Here is a 22,218-nt window from a genome sequence, read left to right on the forward strand (position 1 = left end):
GGATAGTTCACCCAAAAATTAAAAATGTTGCCATAATTTACTCACGCTCAAGTTGTTACAAACCTGTATGAATTTCTTTTTTCGGCTGTACACAAAAGACAATATTTTGTAGAATGTCGGTTACCAGACAGTTGATGGGCCCCATTGACTTCCATAGTATTTTTTTCCCCTCACTGTGGGCCATCAAATGTAGTCTTCACTAGACTTTTGAACCCACTGTATTTTTCTGTATTATTCCATAAAAAAATATATGCATATATATATATGCATAATATACAGACAGAAAGACGTTTGTATTCACGTTTTGTGCCTGGAGTCAATTTAAGAAGCACTAAAAAAATCAGATGAGCATGTAATACACCAGAAATCAAGGAGATTAGAGAGAGAGATTGATAGAGAGAAAGACGTCATAGCAATGTATCTCAAATTATTCCCTCTGGTGGAAAGCTACCCGCTAATCAGCAAATAGCTGTTATGCACAATTGAAGTAGTGGGATTAGAGGATCCCCCTGCATGTTGATTTGATTATGATCAATGATTTGCGATATAGCCCTTATACCCTAAAATTACCATGTCTATAGGCCAGTGGACGGAGAAGCTGGGGGCTGGGCGAGAGATGGCTAATTTTCTCTAAAGTGCCTGAGTGAGGTTATAGAGCTGCTAAAAAGATCTGATTGCAGTGTTTCCCTCAGCTGCTCCTTTGTCCTTATCGGGGAAGAAGCGGAAAGGTTAACGGAGAAGTTAAAGGGATACTTCTCCAAAAAAGACAATTCTGTCATGATTTACTCACCCTCATGTCGTTTCAAACCCATAAGACTTTTGGTCATCTTCAGGACACAAATTATTTTTTATTTTATTTTTTTGTGATGAAATCTGAGAGATTTCTGTCCCTCCATTGGCAGCTACTCAAATACCACTTTGATGCTTTAATAAGTTCATAAAGAGATCGTAAAGCTAACCAACATTAATTGAGTGGTTTAGTCCAAATTTTCTGAAAAGACTCAATCGCTTTATATGATAAACAGATTTAATTTAGACTTTTATCCACATATAAACATTGTTCAGTGAACATAAACAGCTCAACCGAACCTGCTTGACCTGGAAGAACAAACCTCTTGCGGAAGCTCAAACGTAGCACGAGAATGAACCTCATTGGTTCTCGCACGTCAAGTGAACATGCTTGAGCTTCTATTTACCACAACTGATGTGAGTCGATGAATGTGTCGGATGAATATGTGAATAAAAGCCTAAATTCAATCTGTTCATCATATAAAGCGATCACGTCCGCTCAATTCATATGGATTAGTTTTACGATTTCTTAAGGAACTTTTTGAAGCATCAAAGTTTCAGTTGCGTAGCTGTCAATGGAGTGCCAGAGAGCTCACAGATTTCATCAAAAAGATCTTCATTTGTGTTCTGAAGATGAACAAGAGTCTTACAGGTTTGGAACGACATGAGGGTGAGTAATGCATGAAAGAATTAATTTTTAGGTGAACTACCTCTTTAAAAACACATTTAGTATGATGGCATGGAATGCTGGGATTTGTTTCTTGTTGCAGATCTAAGAGTTTATGCCACAGTGGCACTGTTTGTGAACAGCAGCAGAAGAGCACTTGAGCGACCACTGCAAAACGGAGCCCAGCGCACACATTAATTAGCTAGCTTTTAATTACCATTTCAGCTAAACTAACACAGGGTTCGCTGTTTTGTGTTTGCTACATTAGGGAAATGGGGGATGGGAGACTTGTAATTAGCATAGTCCACACAATAGAGGAGCCTTTTTCTCTTGTTTTTTTTCTTTTACAGGAGGTGGAGGAGAGACTTTGGACCGTGAAGATGGAGCTCCATTAATGCAGTGATGCGCTCTCCAGACTCCTGCAGATCCTTCAGGCTGATGGCAGGCAGTGCGGAGCACACGAACCGTGAACCTCCCCCACACACTTACGGCACAAAGAGCTGCTCTGAGATCAGGGCCAATCATCCTCTGTCACAGATGAGTATGCAAACACATGCAGCTGTCTGAGGAACAGACGTGTGAGCACACGCGTCAAAGCTCTGGGTATGTAAAGCCATGCTTTTTGCAGGAACAGAAACAATAGGGAATATTTTATTTTATAATTCTTTGATTTTCAACTGAGGAGAGTTTGGACGTGACATCTATTGTTCATTCATATCAACATTATTATTCATTATCACTCACAAAACAAAGAGAGCGCACTTGTTGTTTACTGTGTACACAGACAGCTTCCTAACTGAAATGGAATGATTCTGATCCTGCAATTCTTACAAATTAAGTTGCTTGCACAAAGTGAACCGAGGCACGACTCACAATACATTTTGACATTATGTAGTGACTTTGACATTAGCATGTTGCTAAGCTTACACTGCAACACTATAACATAGTGATGTTCAAACTTATTGATGCCAAAGACCCTCAAATATGATGATCCATGCCAAGGGCCCTCTTCCTAAAATATAAATAATATATTTTTTAATAACAGCCAAAATAACAGAGCATTTTCTCCTATAATGCCTGATGAGTTTGGAGAACACCTGACATGCGATCAGAGACCATTCCTCCATAGAGAATCTCTCCAGATCCTTCAGATTCCCAGATCCATGTTGGTGCTTCTTCTCTTCAGTTCACCACACTTATTTTCTATAGGGTTCAGGTCAGGGACTGGGATGGTCATGGCAGAAGCTTAATTTTGTGATTTCTGTATAGCTTCACACAGTGGTACATTTTTGTGTTGATTTTGATGTTTGTTTTGGATTGTTGTCCCGATGGAAGATCCAACCACGGCCCATTATAAGATTTCTAGCAGAGGCCTTCGGTTTTGATTTTTTATCTGTTGGTATTTGCTAGAATCCTTGATATCATGTATCTGAACAAGATGTCCAGGACCTCCAGCAAAAATATAGGCCCAGAACATTAAAGATCCAGTTGTATATTTAACCGCGGGCACAGGGTACTTTTTATTCCTGTTAGCACCAAACCCATCTGGTGGGTTTGCTGCCAAAAAGCTCTTTTTATTAGTTTAATCTGACCATAGAACCTCATCCATTTGAAGTTCCAGTTGTGTCTGACAACTGAATATGCTGGAGTTTGTTTTTGGATGAGCGAGGAGGATTTTTCTTGAAACCCTCCCAAACAACATGTGGTGATACGGGGGGTTGTTTGATCATTATACATTTTTATTTAGGCTTTCTGACCCCAAGACTCAACTAATCTCTGCAATTCTCCATCTGTGATCCTTTAAGAGTCTTTGGCCACTCAAACTCTGGAACTTCTTAATTATTGCCCTGATGGTGGAAATGGGGATTTTCAATGCTTTAGCTATTTTCTTACAGCCACTTTCTATTTTGTGAAGCTCAACAATCTTTTGCAGCTTCTTTGGTTTTGCTCATTGTGATGAATGCCCTTTGTGTTTCCTCATTTATACTCCTGTGAAATAAGTCATAGCTAGACAATTTCATTTCCTAGTCACCCTGGTGTGCCAAAAATATAAATATGAATCAGAATATACTTAAGAGATATTTTACTCCTAAAAAAATCTTGGGGTGTCAATAATTGTGGTCAACATGTTTTGAAGAAAAACTTTATCTCATATTGTGATTTACCCCCCACTTTCAATTATTTTACTTCAATGAAAGGTTATATTTTTTGCTAATTTTTTGAATGAAAGATCAAAAGGATGCAGATTTATTTTTACAGCCATCTTTGATCATATTTACCAGGGAGACAATAATTCTGACCACAACCATTTAGCCTACTAACATTAAGAAGTTTGGGTCGGTATGTCTTTTTTTATGTATTTGAAAGAAGTATTTTATCTTCACCAACGATGCATTTATTTGATCAAAAATTCAGTAAAAAGTAATTTATTCCGGTGATGGCAAAGCTGAACTTTCAACGTCATTACTCCAGTCTTCAGGGTCACATGATCTTTCAGAAACCATTCTAATATGTTGATTTAGTCCTCAAGAAACATTTCTTAGTATTATCAATGTTGGAAACAGTTATGCTTCTTAATATTTTTGTGGAAACTAAAAAAGAAAAGTTCAAAAGTACAGCATTTTTTTTTAAAATATCTTCTTCACTGTCACTTTTGTTCATCTCCTCTATATATTTTTAAATAGCTTTAACTCTTTTTGTTGATACTTTTTAGTATCAAATGAATATTAGTATAGAAATGCATTGTGGAGAAACCAGTCCCATAAAGGACACATGTGATCCTCCCCTTGAAGACAGCATAATTATGTTGCTTCCTATCTGGCTGTGGCTCCTATAAGAACTACTTGAGATGCAAATTAGCATAATTTATTAGTCCTTAAACGTAAATGTTTTTGTATTTTCGCTTTGCAAATAAAATTTTTGACTATGTAGGCAGCTCACTAGAGCAGAACCGTTATTTTAGGCAGAAAAAATGACCAGAAATGTGATTTCTTCACAATTCATTTTGTGTTACATGTGATCAGGTAGCTAAAACACTACCGAATATTACCACTGCAGTAGCACTACAGACATTACAGGTTTGTCTCTAACAGGACTCAGATATGGCAGTAGCTGGTACTGAGTGAAAAGGCACTATTGGCATAACTAATATTCTTCCCTCCTGGGGCGGGCTCTTCTCTGAGCCGGAGAAATTAAAAACAATAAAACCTACGTTATATAAAAAGATTGTATGTAGTAAGCCAAAGAATCCTTAATGAAATCAGTCCAGGCCTGCAGAAAAGCTGGAGTTGGCGACCAACTGCCCTCCATTGCAGCCCTTCTTCTGCAGGGCCTCAGTGGAGGTGAGCATTGAGGTCGTATTTATTACAAAACTTGTCCGTCAGAGGGATGCAGGTGAGAAGCTCACACCACTCGCACTTGATGGGGTAAACATAGAAGAGAACGACGAAACCGGAGAAGATGCCCAGGAAAAGAGTAAGTGCCACTAAGATCTGCAAACGTTTGCGGTACATGTCCATGCGGCCGAAGCTGATGTATGGCAGGAAGGCGAAGGAAAGGAAGAAGCCTGAGAAGAAGCCGCAGATGTGGGCGAAATTATCTATCCAGGGCAGCAAGCCGAAGGCGAAGAGGAACAGCACTATGCATGAGAGTTTGATGAAGGCCCTCCATGGCCGTGCCAAGATCTGCCAGCTCTGGATCAGCTCCACAAACAGACAGGCCAAGATGCCAAACTGAGAGCCAGCCGGACCCACCTGGCATTGGAAAGACAGAGAAGGGGTTACTAGTTAGTTTTATGGCTTGACCGAGTTCCTGCACTGGTCCAACTAGACCAGGGATATAAATCTAACATGGTTGGCCATAACCAGGTGAAAATGCCTATTGAGGTGCTATATAATATGTGAAAAGCTGTTTCAAATGAGTATTATGTTCGTTTATGATTTTGTCAGCGTTTTTGAAAGCTGAATTTTCAGGAGCATTACTCCAGTCTTCAGTGTCACATCATCCTTCAGAAATCATGCTAATTTATTCTAATATAAACACTTATTTTGATGGTCCACTTTAGACATTCTACAACCTATAAGTAACTTTGCAAGTTGCAACTACATGTCAACTATCATTAGAGTACTAGTGGACTGTCTACTTAATATCAGCTAACACTTTATTTTGATGCTCACCCAACAGACATTCTACTGACTATAACTTTGCGACTACACGTCTATGTACATGTCAACTATTTCTACTAACAAGTCTTTGAACAGTAGGCCTATACTACAGTTTACTAATACTCTTATGAGAGTTAGTTGACGTGTAGTTGCAAAGTTCCTTATAGTCAGTAGATTGTCTGTTGGGCAAGCATCAAAATAAAGTTTTAGCTAATATTAAGCAGACAGTCTACTTGTACTCTAATAATAGTTAACATGTAGTTGCAAAGTTACCTATAGTTAGAATGTCTAATGTGGACCATCAAAATATAGTAAGTTAATATGCAGATTTGGTGCTTTCTTATTATTATCCATTTATCCATGTCGAAAACAGTTGTGCTACAGTATTTGTTGAAACCATGATGCATCAAGATTCTTTAAAGAATAGAAAGTTTAAAATAATAACATTTATTTGAAGAATAAAAGTCTAACCATGTAAAAATCCGTACTGTATAATGCTGTATAACAATACAATAACTACAGGATAACATTAAAGACCAATGCAAAAAGTGAGATTGCTACCATTTGAGGGTTTATATTAAATTATCTCATTACTGAATGTGTGGATTTTAAGACTCATGGGGCTGTACCTCTGCTCTGTACGGTAAGAAGATGGCACTGGCGAGGTTTCCTGTAATCCCACTGAGGATATAGATGATGGAGATTCTCAGCCAGCCCGCTAGCTTCTCCAAATCCCTCAGAATGGTCATCTGGAAGCAGACAGACACCAGGCAATGCAGGATCCTGCAGAGAGGAAGAGACTTTCACAATCAATCAAACAAGGCTTTATCTTTGTCAAGAAAGAGCAGTCAGGATAAGTAATCCGACACTGCATTTCATTTATTGCGAAATTCACTATGGGCCCCCTGCAACGGATCACACTTCCTACTCACCCAGCATGCAAGAAGAGAGAGAGCCAGAGCCGATAGAACTGGTCTGGGATCTCTGGGTTCAGGAAAGGCAGGAGGCCACACACATCATCCATACAATGCACCTGAGAGATGATAATCAGTTTTATCCATAATTACACAAATTACAGTTTATAGCTAAATGTCTGTACGCTCTAATTATAGGCACTTGCACAGATGTGGCTCTTTACACCCCCTGCTTGCAATTTATAAAACTGCACATTGCACTACTCTACTGCTCTAGATAAATCAACATAATGTATAGGATCTAAACGGATATGTCAGCAGGAAGAAATGTCCACTGACCTGGGAACACAATGTGGCCTCCTCATGGAAGTATCCCTTCATGAAGTTACAGTACTCTCTTGATGTAATCTCACACCTGTGCAGATCACAATTTACACTATTTTAAATTTGACCTGCTAAAGGACAACATGAGATGAACTACCAGTCAAACGTTTGGAAACCTTTATATGAATTTTGATCATGTTTTCATTATCTTAAAACCTAAATCATCTGCTAATTCAGCAGTTGATTTCATTACTATTTCAACACTGAAGATTTATTTTCCCGTTCATTACATCATCCCAAACTAGATGAGGCCTTCCAATTTTTTCATGAATCTAGCATTAATGGAGTGCGTCGCAACTCAAGCAAGGGGTCAAATTTTGTCTGATTAACATGACATGAGAGGGTTATTAACTCTATAAAGGCTACTGTATCATATTTGATTTTCAAATCTCTAAGGCCTCACAATTATCAACATGATGAATGATATGCTAAAAACCTGTTATAATCTAATCTACTACATGCCTTCTGTTGTCTGATTGATAGTTTATACTTTTCTAGATTTATTTTTATAGAGTAAAAAGAAAGAATAACTTTTATATTGTTAGTAATATTTCAGGATATGCACTTACTGGACTGAAGCAACTTAGGTTGACTTATTCATGCAACATTTTTTTTGATAAATCATGGTAAATGATACAACAGGCTTTTGAGAACGTTCATTTGAACATCTCTCAATCATCATTGTATTGTATTGCATTATATATTTTGCCACCCACAGTAAAAACTAAAGAGCCTTTATCATAAAACTAAAGCACTTAAATATCATCTTACAAAGCATTTAAATATCATCTTACTAAGCATTTAAATATCATCTTACTAAGCATTTAAATATCATCTTACAAAGCATTTAAATATCATCTTACTAAGACATTATTGGGAGATATGGAGTGGCAACTGATATTTATATGCATTTTATGTAGTTTGCTATACTGTTTTAAGATTGCAAGCTATCAGAATTTCATCTTACTTTTTTAGTTGTAGCCACCAATATATGTTTATAATTCCAAATGGAACATGGCTCAACTGAAATGTCAATTCTATGTTGTGTTAGCTCATTTATTTTGGAGATATTAGTTTGTTTGTAACCCAGTACAAAATATTGTGATAATTCCTTTGCACATTGTTAAAAGTTCATAATAATAGGACAATATAAACATATTGCAATATACAGTCACTCTAATAATACATACAACGAAACAAAAAAACAAAACCATACAATATGGAGATGCCAAATGGTTGACAAATTAACTACAGTATAGTCGACTTAAAGGCACAATATGTACGATTTTTGTATTAAAATATCCAAACACTAGAACATTGTTATATATTTTGTAAATATGTACCTCCACCTACTGGTAGTTTTAGTTTCTTATTTAGAGTATCATCTCTATATTGGGGATTGTTTGCCCCCAATTTCATTTCAAACCTGTATGACTTCATTTATTTTGCAGAACATAAAAGAAGACATTTTGAAGAATGTTGGTAACCAAACTGTTTTGCTCTCTAAATATACTGTATCTAAATATCAATTCAGAGGCAGCTTCTGAAAAAAAAAATCATGGCCATTCAAGCATTAAAGTTTTGTGTAGTAAATGTTATGTTGAATCAAATAAAATATTTATTTCTGAACGATACTTTCTGTAATGTCTACCAGATGCTTTTAGCATTGAACACAATAATGACTTTAAATGCTCTATTGGGAGTAATTTCTCAGCCAAATTTGATGTGCGATTAATTAGATTAATCATGTAATTAATCGGTTTAAACATTTTAAACGCTGGACAGCCCTATTTAAGGTAGATGTTTACCATTGAAGTACTGTATTTTTTTTAAAGCTCTTAAAATAATGAAATGGATTTATATTTGTCACTGCCATCAGTTTTTGTTAATTCATTTGAATAACTTAATATCTAATGGTGTTTGTGTGCATGTTCTCCTCACCTTCCTTTGGTTCCGATGCAGCAGGGTCTGCCAGTGATGACACAGTCAATGTGTGGCAGGTTAGTGTGGTTCCCTGTGCTGTACCTGGTGCATATCTGAGAGACAAAAATGGTGTGTAACAGTATTAAAATGAGGCAATAGCGAGTGTTCATATCACTCATCTGTTAAGAATCCGTCACTCACCGGCCACTTGGTGATGTCATCAGGCCACTCGTGAGGAGTAACCGAGGCAGGCTCCAGACAAATCCTAACATCACAAATGTGTGAAATAAGATTATACAGTCCGCATGCGGTGTGGATGTGTAAAATAGTAAAAGGGGTTCGAATTGTACCTGGGGTCTTGATGGCACACAGAGCCATACTGACGCACTTTTCCCTCTAGATTCGGAGCACTTGGGTGCTGAGGCCACTTTACCCATAATGCCAGGGTACTCTGAGAATACAGGGACATTTGTGTAAAAATAGGTTGAGTGCGCACATTAATGTATACATGCGAGGTCAGGAACAGGAACTGACCGAACACTCCTCCTGAGAGGTCTGCAAGCAGCCAGATTGGTCATTACGGACGCAGCACGCCGTGTGCCGCTCACTGTCCTTCTTCTCCTGAATGAGCTGGTGCACCTCCTGATCCTGACGCATGCAGGGGGAGAACTTAGCACCGAGGTGAATCAGCGACTCCTGCAGGACAGGGAAAACAACTGCAGATTAGGCAAGAGCGTAATGGTAATGCGCTAAACTCAAACGAAAATACAATTATTTTAGCATTGTTTTAATATAATATTATAGTATTTATTACTATTTTTATTTATCTATTATTTTCATATGTTTTAGGGTTAATTTATGTATTTAGCTTTAGTATTTTGTGTACTTTTGTCATTTTTATTTATCTATTTTAATATTTCGATGACACTTTACAATAATGTTCATTTCATTAACATTGGTTAACAACATTAGTTACTATCAATGAACAATACTTGTGAAGCATTCATAAAGTTACTAATACACTAATCTACTAAAACATTTACTAATACATTATTAAAATCAAAAGTTGTATCAGTTAATATTATTTAACAGACCTGTACCAACATCTGTTGTATTAACTAGGATTAATAATGTATTGCTATTTGTTAATTAATGCATTTACTAATGTTGCCAAATGGGACCTTATTGTAGAGTGTTACCAATATTTCTATCTAGCGTTACACAAGATTTCATTTGTTAAAGTTAACTACATTAGTTATCATGAAATAACACTTAAGAATAATTATACAGCATTTATTAAAATCGTAGTTCATGTTCATTTCAACATTTACTAATACATTTTTGCTACATATGTATTAATTAACATTGACACAGATTATTAAATGTTGTATACAAATATATTGCTAAATGTTAGTTAATATTAGATTAACCAATGTTCACAAATGAGACCTTATTGTAAACTATTAACATTTATTTTTTTCAGTATTACGTATAGTTACTAATAACAACACTGATATAAGACAATTATAAACAGCATTTTATAATAAATTTAAGTATTTTTGAACACGATTTTTTTTATAATATTACACATGCACTTAAAACCTCAAACAACACAAAAGGAATATTGGTAACCTACAAGAAGGGCTAAAGGCCTCTCTTTAAGGAAGATTGTGTTGTTTTTCGGGTCGCTAGGTGGTAAGATTATTTTGTTTTATAAATACTGACATAGCAGCACAATTACAATTTAGAAAAACTTTAAGGCAAATCCATATGTTAAAATTTTGTAAATATATTTACCGAATCTGGTCCAATCCAGAAGTTTTCTTGCTGCATGAATTTGACATTTTCATAAACCCCTTTGTTTCGTAAGACCTACAACAGATGACAACCTGTTACACACCATGATAAACACAAGCACAATGCAACAAAACCGAAAACACATTTTACTTACAGAATCAACTGTCTCATGTTGTGAAAAGCCCACAGGTGCAATGCCATAGATAGAAACTGCCAAGATGGTAATCAGCAAATGGACAAAGGTGATCCAGTAAGTGAAGAAAGGCCTGTGGGATAAAATAACTCAATTCATCACCCTGTACAGACACATATAACTCATAACGTGCAGTTATCGTAAATGCACAACATGCATCGATCCAGTCACCATCAAGCAATCTCAATAGTCAACACCAAGCACCCACACACAATGTTGTTAAATACCTGTGGTCATTCATGTCTTCAATCTGTTTCTTCACATAGCTGTCAATGCGTTTGCGGTAGGTGCGGTTGGTCAGTCTGCCCACCATGCCGAGTCCGTAAGGACGCTTCTCCTTGGCAAAGAGTTTCTTAACAGGCACAGCAATGCGCTGTCCACGCCGCTGACCGCTCACACTAACCACTTCCTGCCGTAAGCGCACTTTAGGCTGAACCAGAGTACCATCTTTTCCCTTACGCCAGCCTCTCTCGAGAGGTCTGAGACATGGAGAGACATAGATATGAGCTTTTCTAAAGTACATGCAGAGAATATTCCACTTAAATGGATAGTTCACCCAAAAATGAAAAATTAGCCCATTATTTACTCACCCTCAAGTCATCCTAGGTGTATATGACTTTCTTCGTTCAGACAAATACAATCGGAGTTATATTAAAAAATGTCCTGGCTCTTCCAATCTTTATAATGGCAGTGAGTGGCCGTTTGAAGTCTTGAAGTCCATAAAAGTGCATCTATCCATCATAAGAGTTCTCCACACGGCTCCGGGGGGTTAATAAAGGCTTTCTGAAGCGAAGCGATGAGTTTGTGTAAGAAAAATATTCATATTTAAAACTTTATAAAGTAAAATAACTAGCTTCCGCCAAACGAACATTCAGATTCCACTTAAGTCTAAAGCGCAACTTATGCAAGTAATGCGACGTACTGCTGATATTTACGCTAGACTGCTTCCGACGTCATAAGTTGCGTAAGTTGCGCTTTAGGCTCAAGTATACTGCGTATTTAGCCTGGATGCCAGCCCGAACCCTGCCCACAAAATGGACTCGATCCGTTGAGGAGCTGTTACGCCCGAACAGAAAATTGTTCGGACCAATCAAATTGTCAGGGCGGGCTTTATACGATGTTGGACAGATGAGCAACGGTAATGTAACCATCCACGTCATCAGAGTGCTTGGGTTGAATTCATGGCTGCCGCTGGAGAATTGAGTTGTGTATATTCCGCTATCGCGTGTGTTATAGAAAATATAGGCAGCGCATTCATTTTAGAAGAGGAACAGAGAACCGCGATCAAGGCATTTGTCGATGGGAAAGATGTTTTTGCCGTCCTTCCTACGGGATTCAGAAAAAGTTTAATCTATCAACTTTAATCTATCTCTCAACATACGTCACTTACTCCATTGCTCTGATTGGTTCTAGGTCTATCCAAGTGAGTGCAGAGGCCTTTTATTTCCTGGTTCGGTTGACACACGCCCCATAATCACAGCCCAATGGAGCAGTTTCAGACTCACATTCTGACTAGAATCTGAGTCTGACGACGTGAGGCTACTGCGTATTGGCTGTTTGGCCGGAAGCTAGAATTTTACTTTGTAAAGTGTTAAATATGGATATTTTTCTTACACAAACTCATCGCTTCGCTTCAGAAAGCCTTTATTAACCCCACTCACTGCCATTATAAAGCTTGGGAGAGCCAGGACATTTTTTAATATAACTCCGATTGTATAAGAATGCCATATACACCTAGGATGACACCTAGGGTGAGTAAATCATGGGCTAATTTTCATCTTTGGGTGAACTATCCCTTTAAGCCAGGGACACACTTAACTACTAGCTGAAACAAGACTGAACTGAACACACTTTAGACTGTTTCCAACGACAGGAGCAGATTGTGAACACCGACTGAACGCAACGGTCCCTGACTCGGCGTGTTTGGGGATGATCAGTCGTAAGTATCAAATTACATTCATAATCAGCCTTACAGTCGATAAAGTGTGTAAGAGCTTTAAGAGCATCAGAATAACGTTACAAACTCAAAAATATTTGTCAAACTGCACATGTAACTCACAGCATAAGATGGCTCCGCTCCAGTTCTGTCTTCTCTAGGGCACTGCCCGTCAAGTCCCTCTCATCTCCAGCTCTACTGGCGTCAGTTTCTTTAATGGCAGCTTCAGAAAGCGACTCAAACACCTCGTCTGCGTATGTGGACAGCTCTTCATGTGTGAACCCATCCTAAAGGAACAAATGGCCACATCAGACACATTTTGGTGTACAAAAACATTATTGATGCTTAATTTCTTGGATGACTTGTCTTTTGTTTTCTCAGATGTGTCATTTTTTTTAATGGTTACATATCTCCCAGCTATTTTCCCTATTCAAGCCAGTGTTGTTATTGTTAACTTTTTTAACTATTACAAATCATTTCTTTAAATAAATTTGAAATGTTGCCTTGGTAACTAACTTAAGCTAAAAATTGAAGTACTAAAATTACTATAAAAACTGAAAGAAAATTAAATTAAGATAAATAGAAATGCAAAAAAAACCAAAACTAATAAAAATGACAAAACTAAAATGAAAACAGAAAATATAAAAATAAAAGATAATACTAAATATGAGTAAATACTATAATAATATATAAATAATACTAATCCCTCTCAATATGCAGAGGCAACTGTAACCCATTTGTAGACTGACAAGGACATCAACTGAATGTGACTCAGACCCTATCAAAAACATTGGTCTGTTTGTTTGAATATCTCAAACCATCTAGACACAGAAACACCTCCTTTACCAGTGTAGGTTTGGGGTGAGACTATTTGTTTGTCGACCAATGGAAGTTGGGCAGTATTTAGGTATACTAATATTAGCTGTTCAGTTGATGCTAGTGGTGCATAATTCCACCTCAATGGTCTTTACATATTCCAACACTAGGTGGCAGCATTGAGGTGGTCTGAGCTGTAAACGCCAGTTTTTGTAGTCAGTTTCACCTTGGCAAAGAAGGAGGTGTCCAGTTCATCTGGGAAATCCACAGTGTCCTCATCTAGGAAACTGGCTGCAGCAAAACTGCGCCTCTGCATTCGCCGAACGGTCCCTTCCCGCAAAGAGCGTCCCTAAAACCAGAGTCATCTTCATCAACAGCATCATGTTTACTACTACTATATTCATGTATGAACACAAGGGTACATAACATCTAGATATACATATTATACATCACAAACAATGGGTGAGATCTAATGCCCTTTCCAATGCAGCTGTACTGTTTCTGAGGCCAAGCAGAAGATTACCTCAACCTGCTCCAGAATATTCTATCAGGCCAACAGCTGAACATTCAAGTGGAATTATCATAGCCATCTGTTAGCGTTGTTCCCAGGCCGTTCGCCTGGTCATCTGGGCTCAGGCACTAAATGGAGCTGGGCCAAATCCTGGGCCAACAAGTCAAGCCAGAGATAAACTTTAACATAACAGATTATCGGGGGGAGGGTAATATTTGTTTATTAAAATCTTTACAAGGACGTCAAAGTGAGCCTCTGAAGTAATCTATGATAATCACTACGGCTGGGTTTATGGGATTGCCCTTTCCTTGTTCCAACTGCATTTACGTCACTTTGACATTTGGGGCACTCAAGCTCAAAGGAGATTTCCAAATTTTAAGAAATGATTATTGACTCAAATCAAAAGCGTGATTTTTTTTTTTTTTTGCAATTGTCAGAAATGAGTCTGCCGCTTTATCCTGTTGTTTGTTCCTGTCTGGGAACTTGCTTTGTTCATGTCCGGAGGATGATAATAAAACCAGAGCATGACTTCACAGGAAATCTGGGGAATGAAATCACTTTTTGGGGCTATTCAGTTCTATGCAACTAAAATAGACATATCTACAATGGTATAAATCAGTGGTTCTCAATATTTTTGACTTGAAGGCCCTCCGTTGTCTAATATAATAAAGATATTCTCTTCTGGTATTTCTACTGGAATTATGATATTGTTCCATGTTTTAAGACCGTTTTATTAACACAAATTGGTGTTTATATTTAAAAACAATTAACCACAATTATTTTCTGATTCCAGATGATTAATATAATAAAAACAAATAGATACTAAGAAGAAAAAAAATCATTTTAAATTATTTTTTATTAATTATTGAAGAAAAAAAGAATATATATATATATATATTCAATAATTATTCAAATAATTTTAAGTCAAAATTTAATTTAATTTAATCAATTCTAAGGAAGTTAACTGAGGGCCCCTGGTTGGAATCACTGTTACAAATCATATGCGGTGCTAATTAACATTGTTGTGTCTCTATGGTCTTACCTTCACCAGAGCAGCAGCTGCTCTGAAGCCCATCTTGGCGACAGACTCACGCTTACGTCTGCGGGGAGGCCGGTTGAAGCCAGAGCGGGAGCTGGTGAAGGAGCACAGGGAGGCTGCGCAGGGGGTGATGGGGGTCTGAGGTATACTAAGGCCGTCCACTTCCTCTACGTTGCGGAATGCTCGACCCCGAGCCAGCGGGTCTACGATCTACAGAGACCAACAACAACAAACCTAAACAGTGAGTCATGATCACCCTGTGTGTATCCTAAACCATCAGCTCTTAATAGTGTGCATCATCTATAGAAAATGCTAATTGTCTATGGAAGTCCCATGTTTATAGAAACAGTTGTTTCCCTAGAACAGTTTAAGCAATTTGGATTGTCCCGTTAAAGGGATCTGTATGCATGTACTGTATGTGTCCAGCTTACCCTCTGCATGCCGTGCTGTGTGGGTGGTACGTATAGAGGAGGAGGGGTCTCGGTACTGGCCATGGATAGATTGTCTTGGCTGGGCAGGTCCATTTCGCGTATCACCTGAGGCTTCAGTTTGCCGTAGCGCTGGGTGCAGTGGCGCAGGCTCTTCCGTTGCCATTTCTGGGTGGCATCCACATCATTGCTGACCCCAAACCAGTCTGCTGTGCCCCTGCAGTCACATCATTATTTATTATAGTAATAATACAGCAGTTTTACCACACCACGCGTACAAACTAATAGGCCCTCAAGAGAGAATGGAAAAACATAATCAAATTCACTTGGGCAATCTGAGCGAAGAGCCAAAACAACAAACTAACTAACCAAGACATCCAAAACATCCATGGTCGATTCCGACTGAGTGCATTAACTCTTTCTGAGTGAATGATTTGTAAGTACTCTAACATATCTAACATGTATGTATAAAGCTACTTTTTATTTTAATTCCTTTCTGTAAAGCACTTTGAATTGCCATAGTGTATGAAATGTGCTATATAAATAATATGATGAAATCATACTTGCACTGATTTTTTTTTTTCTTAAAGGGATAGTTCACCCAAAACTGAAAATTCTGTCAGTAATTACTCACCCTAATGTTGTTCCAACCCCTTAATACTTTTGTTTATCTTCGGAACACAAATTAAGATATTTTTGATGAAATCTGAGAGCTGGCTCACTCCTTCATAGGCTTCTATGTAATTGCATCTGCCGGCCCAGAAAAGTTAGTAAAAACATTGTTAAAATAGTCCAAGTGACTATTTTAAGGGTGAGTAATTACTGACAGAATTTTCATTTTTGGGTACAAAAACCCTTTATAAGGCCTGTTCCCACTAAGAATGATAACATAACGAAAACTATACTAGCATCAATGACAACAAATCAATATCATTCCATTTATTATATGCCAGCACTGCAATTCTGAAATGCTTGAGTTCTGTAACGCAGGATGTATTCTGATTGGCTGAATCAATCTTATTATCGTTCATCAGCTGGAAAAAAATTATTGTGAAAGTGATTTCAAAGATATTAGGTGTGTTCGACTTGAAGCGGCGCTGCTCAGACTGATCAAAATACTGCGAGAGCGATTCGAAAGCATACAGTCTCGCAGTACTTTTATGTCATATGGGCCTTTAAATTAGATTTTTGTTTTGTTTTAAAGTAAAAATATCTAAAAGTATCCTTAAAGGTAGGATAGGCAATTTTTTTCATAAACACTTTTTGTTATACTGGTTGAAACTGATAACATCCCGATAACAATAAATAGATGTGGTCTAAATATTTGTTTAAAAATTACATATATCTTCATGGCAGTCTCAGGACAAAAAAAAAGGACCCCAATCATCACATTGTCCTACCTGCCTGTCAACATATGTATTTTCATAACTCCATGCAGACTTCACACATCATCAGCGTGTTTCATGAGTCTATGGAGAGTTGTAGACAGATAGTCACAGAGCGCTACAAACAAACAGCAGCCGCCTTTTACAGTTCCTCCTAAACCAAAACAATGAGCTTATGCTGCGTTCACACAATTTCATAGCCATAATTATGAGATGACCCGTGACGTTCTACCCGAAGCTTTTTATGTCCTCAGACTCGGAACACTATCAATGCTAAAATAAATCTGAAGCAGTCAGGTGGTACAAGAAAGAGCTCTGTAAGTTGTTTACGTTTATTATTTTTGTAATGTTATGTGGTTTGAGACATGAGGTAATTTAATCAACACCGTCTCTGGTCTCATGACGCTTTGCAGATGCTTCTCTGCTGTGTGCGTTCATGTGTTTTGAAGGAGGAGTGGCTTTGGAGACGCTTGAAAGGAAGGTGGGATCTTACGCTTTCAAATCTTGATTGCTATTCCTCTCGAAAATTTCCTTCCCTAGCTTTAAGACACAATAAATTCACTTGTGGTGTGTTAAATAATACGATTTTGTTTTCAGAGAATATACATTGCATTAAGATTTTTTCTCTAAATGTATTTATGCTTAAGATCAACTATTTATCATTGTGTTAAGAAATACATTTAATTCAAGAAATAACAATCTTATTGAATTTTGCTTCTCAAGTAAATGTGTCTTATTTTAAGTCTGTTTAGATACTTTACTGGCAAACAAGACCAAAACACATTAGTGTGTACCCCTCTGAAACAAAACCTAGGACAGAGCCTGTGAGTATTTTTTTTTTATTTTAAGTGTTTGAAGTGTGTGCAAATGCTGGTAGTAAAGTGAGGACATCAGCAGTGTTTAGAGTAAAGGCCACATAGTAATAACAGAGTCGACTGTGCATCATTACAAGGTAGGCCAGCTGAGGGGAGGCCTTTTAAGGCAGCAGAAGGGGAGTCACCTCTGTAATGTCCCCCTCTTTTTGGAGGAATGATTTGAGAAAGAACATTTCAAATCAGCCATGAGATATAAGAAAATAACTTGATCAACTGTTCTGCTCTTCACTGAAAAACTGAACAAACTCCTCTACTGTAAACACTCAATATGGTGATGAAATAAAACACTGGACTCATCCATTACACACACACACACACACACACACACACACACACACACACACACACACACACACACACACACACACACACACACACACACACACACACACACACACACACACACACACACACACACACACACACACACACACGCACACACAACTACCCATACCCCCCCAACTAAAAATAAACATTCTTAACCAAGATTAATTTACTTTAGTTAAATAAGTTAAATAAGTAATGGCACAGGAGAATGACTTGTTTTTAGAGAAATCTAACAATTTACTGAGATTTATGCTTTATTTTTAATTAATTTATTAACAAAGGGGAACACAATCTTAATTCCATGAAACTAGCAAAGTATGTGGGAAACTTAAACCTATGATAATGGTCAAATATATCTACAGCTGTTGACCAATCAGAATCAAGTATTCCAGAGAGCTGGGTGATTAAAACCAAACGCATAGAGATGATCTATAAACCAAATCAGACCATATAAAAAAAAACTAACAACCCTACTAAAGAAGAACTGCTTTGATACTAAAAACACTCTTCAAAGACAAGTTTAAATTATATTAAATTAAATTTTCAATGTACAAAGTTGGCTGGTAGTTTGTTTTAAAAAAAATTATATATTTTTTTAAGCCTTGAAAATTCCTAAAATATCCAAAAGGCTCAAATATTTGATACAAAAATCCACAATAAGAAGTTCCTCAATCATAAAGACATGGTGCAACATAAAAACGCTCCATTGACCTACCTGTCTAACTCATCCCAGGCGGCAAGGAAGATCATGTCTGAGGTAGAGGAGGAACAGAAGACTTCACACTGAGTGAAATATTGGCTTTTCATTCCTTCTACCCTCTACATCCCATGAAGTCATAGAAGCAAATAAGACATTTCCTTGATGTCAGAGCTCAAGCAGAAAATCTGCTTCAATCCTAAGGATCAAGACTTGCTTAAACACTTCAACAGATCCTTAATGTGTCTGAGACCATGCAGCAGTGATTCACATGTATACCGGCAGCAACTCCACTTTACTCTTGCCGCCTACTCAGATACTCACTTTGAGGAGTGTGTGTAAACATACAGTAAAATACCAGCTCATCTGACTAAAAGAGAGAGACAGAGAGAAGAGAGAGAGGGTAGGGGACATGTCGAAACACGAGGAAAGTGTGAGAACTGGGACTACACTCAGTTTGCGCAATTCAATCATGACCATACACTCACACATACACATGCCTCAAACAATAATAAAGAGCAGGCAATAATCCTGAATAACACAAAATCTTGGAGGGTAAAGATAACACATTTCCAAGACAAATTACTCCATCCTTCAAATAACCTGGTGGAGGAAAAGATATGATCATTCACCACCCATCTTAATTTGAAATGCAATTCCCAACATGCACTATAAGTGGTTCTTTAACTTTAACAGTTATGAGTTTGAACAGTCAATCAATTAACTTGTGGATAGTTTTTTCAGTGGCAGAGGATTTGAATGGGTATATGGTACGGTTATACTCTGTTATAGAGCAGGGTTTCCTGTCGGTCAGTCACTACTACGTATGTCATGACTGACCAATAGGAATCTCGCTAGAGAGGCCAATCTACTTTAAATGAAACTAAACAACCCAATACACATTGACGTGCAATCATTTGCATCAGTTACGAAGCCTCGCAGCGCGCCGTTTTCACGGCTCGAACACGCTGAGGCAGCGTTCGTGGATGAGTCATGTACCCATTGTGGGAAGACAACCATCTCAGAGCTGCAGTCAAGACTCTCGTTCCTGCAAAGGGGCGGAGTCCTTGTGCATCTGCCTTCACGGATCACGGTGAGCGCGCTTCCTTCGGGGAACCAACCCCGAGGAACCCTCATCCCTCTCACGCTCCGCAGCCGTTAGAGTTACACACCGAACGTGCTGAACCATCCTCGAGATGTGTACCAGTTGTTTCCTTTGGTGCTCCCCGCGACGACCAGATGTCGATCGCTGCATCGGAGGGTGGGTCAGACATCTCCGCGGACGACAGCTCAGAGCCGCTGCCTCCTCCAGGTGTGCCAGCGGTGCCCGAGTCGGACCCAGAGATGATGGCCATGCTTTTCCGGGCCGCCAGTAGGATCATGCTCGAAGCCCCAGCTCTCAAGGCTGGATGACTAGTATATCGGGGTGGTGCGCGCTGGTTCTCAGCAACCCACCCCAGTGCCTTTCTTCCCCGAAGTGCACGAGGAGCTCACAGGGAAGTGGAAGGCAACTTTTACTGCCAGAAACCATCTCGGTGGCTCCTCCTCCCTCACCACCCTTGATGGCGGGGCAGCTAAGGGATACACGCGTATCCGGCCAGTGGAGCAGGCCACTGCAATGCAGCTGTGCCCTAACACTTGGCAAGGAGAACCGTGTCTTCCTTCCCGGGCCTGTAGGTTCTCGTCTAACCTATTCAATGAGGCTTACAAGGCCTGTGGGGAAGCTGCCTCTGCCATGCACGCCATGGCATTGCTGCAGGTCCATCATGATCTACAAGTTCTCCAAGAACTTCGTGCCGCCAAGGACCTCACGCTTTGTGCGATGAAGATCACTGTGTGGTCAGTGGGTCAGTGCGATGCACATCTTGGTGGTCCAGGAACGCCATCTCTAGCTTTGTCTGGCCGACATGAGGGAGACCGTCAAGCTCCGGTTCCTTAACTCCCCGTGTCCCAGACCGGCCTCTTCGGCGACACGGTCGAGAACTTCGCCCAGCATTTCTCTCCGTACAAGCGGGACCGCCACCGAGCTGCCACCGAGCTGCCTCCTGCACCTCCTGCCCCGTGGAACCAGGTAAGTATTGCATAGCACACTCAGACCCAGCTACGGGCCGCCTCCCAGAGAGAGCCTCCCGAGCCTTGTCCCTGTGTTCCACCTCGCTGCCCCACTCCGGGTGTGCCTACGGTCCATTTGGTCCCGCTTGTACGATCCCTGCGAGCCTGGTTAGTGCTCCCCACACCGTCTCCCTGGCTCATTCGGACCATCAGGCTCGGCTATGCGATTCAGTTCACCCAGCGTCCCTCCAAGTTTCGGGCCATCCACTTCACTACAGTGAGAACAGCCAATGCCCATGTCTTGCGTGCGGAGACAGCAGTCCTACTGGTGAAGGACGCGATAGAGCCGGTCCCAACAGCCGATATGAGGTCAGGGCACTACAGTCCCTACTTCATTGTTCCAAGAAAGGTGGAGGGTTACGACCGATCTTGGACCTGCGAGTTTTGAATCGGAGCCTCCACAAGCTGACATTCAAAATGCTCACGCAGAGACGCGTTTTCTAATGTATCTGTCCCCAAGATTGGTTTGCAGCGATCGACCTGAAGGACGCGTACTTTCATGTCTCGATTCTTCCTCTACACGGGCCGTTTCTGCGCTTTTCGTTCGAGGGTCGAGCATATCAGTACAAAGTCCTTCCCTTCGGGCTGTCCTTGTCCCGCCGTGTCTTCATGAAAGTCACGAAGGGGGCCCTAGTTCCCATGAGAGAACAGGGTGTTCGCATCCTAAACTAACTTGATGACTGGCTCATACTAGCACACTCTCAAGATCAGCTATGTGAACACAGGGACGTCGTGCTCAGGCACCTCAGCCAGTTGGGTCTTAAGGTCAACTGGGAAAAGAGCAAACTCTCCCCTGTGCAGAGGATCTCTTTTCTCGGTATGGAGTTGGATTTGGTCGCACAGACAGCGCGCTTCACAGAGCAGTGCGCTCAGTCGGTGCTGAACTGCTTGAACACGTTCAAAGAGAGGGCGGCGGTCCCACTGAAATACTTTCAGAGGCTCCTGGGGCATATGGCAGCGGCAGCAGCGGTAACCCCGCTCGGCCTGCTTCATATGAGACCGCTTCAGCACTGGCTTCACGGCCAAGTCCCGAGATGGGCGTGGCATCACGGCACTCAGCATGTGATGGCATGCCACCATCATCACGGGTGGCAATCACACCGGCGAACCGCCAGACCTTCAGCCCGTGGTCAGATCCCTCGTTCCTGTGGGCAGGAGTCTCCTTGGAACAGGCCACTACAGGGCAGGGACGTGCTGGTCCGTATGGACAACACTGCGACCGTTGCGTACATCAACCAACAAGGTGGTCTACGCTCCCGTTG

The 22,218-nt window shown here is 39.8% G+C and overlaps 2 protein-coding genes and 1 long non-coding RNA gene across 5 annotated transcripts in view; 1 reads left to right on the top strand and 2 right to left on the bottom strand.

Moving 5' to 3' along the window:
* LOC143710127 (uncharacterized) overlaps nucleotides 1-2,059 on the top strand; it is a 36,679-nt gene extending 34,620 nt beyond the window's left edge. The window contains exon 3 of the long non-coding RNA XR_013194474.1: nucleotides 1,807-2,059. This is a non-coding gene — a long non-coding RNA (uncharacterized LOC143710127). The remainder of the gene's footprint in view (nucleotides 1-1,806) is intronic.
* Nucleotides 1-22,218, bottom strand: part of shisa9a (shisa family member 9a) — a 736,130-nt gene that overhangs the window by 227,738 nt on the left and 486,174 nt on the right. The window lies entirely within an intron of this gene.
* Nucleotides 4,441-22,218, bottom strand: part of rhbdf1b (rhomboid 5 homolog 1b (Drosophila)) — a 43,931-nt gene continuing 26,153 nt past the window's right edge. For 2 of the 3 annotated variants that reach the window (XM_077201084.1, XM_077201083.1), the window contains 15 exons: nucleotides 15,564-15,777; nucleotides 15,136-15,342; nucleotides 13,809-13,931; nucleotides 12,890-13,053; nucleotides 11,058-11,309; nucleotides 10,792-10,903; nucleotides 10,638-10,712; nucleotides 9,375-9,536; nucleotides 9,191-9,291; nucleotides 9,042-9,105; nucleotides 8,859-8,953; nucleotides 6,873-6,948; nucleotides 6,552-6,652; nucleotides 6,249-6,402; nucleotides 4,441-5,208 (listed from right to left, as the gene is read on the bottom strand). In XM_077201084.1, the coding sequence (XP_077057199.1) occupies nucleotides 4,789-5,208; nucleotides 6,249-6,402; nucleotides 6,552-6,652; nucleotides 6,873-6,948; nucleotides 8,859-8,953; nucleotides 9,042-9,105; nucleotides 9,191-9,291; nucleotides 9,375-9,536; nucleotides 10,638-10,712; nucleotides 10,792-10,903; nucleotides 11,058-11,309; nucleotides 12,890-13,053; nucleotides 13,809-13,931; nucleotides 15,136-15,342; nucleotides 15,564-15,777 (2,320 nt within the window). In that variant the 3' untranslated portion in view covers nucleotides 4,441-4,788. Of the gene's footprint in view, nucleotides 5,209-6,248; nucleotides 6,403-6,551; nucleotides 6,653-6,872; nucleotides 6,949-8,858; nucleotides 8,954-9,041; nucleotides 9,106-9,190; nucleotides 9,292-9,374; nucleotides 9,537-10,637; nucleotides 10,713-10,791; nucleotides 10,904-11,057; nucleotides 11,310-12,889; nucleotides 13,054-13,808; nucleotides 13,932-15,135; nucleotides 15,343-15,563; nucleotides 15,778-18,862; nucleotides 19,183-22,218 lie in introns of those variants that run through there. The other variant, XM_077201085.1, reaches the window with a different exon arrangement.

Source organism: Siphateles boraxobius, unplaced genomic scaffold (genome assembly GCF_051911475.1).
Source record: "Siphateles boraxobius isolate OS27281-9 unplaced genomic scaffold, OSU_SipBor_1 46, whole genome shotgun sequence".
Classification (NCBI taxonomy): Eukaryota; Metazoa; Chordata; class Actinopteri; order Cypriniformes; family Leuciscidae; genus Siphateles; species Siphateles boraxobius.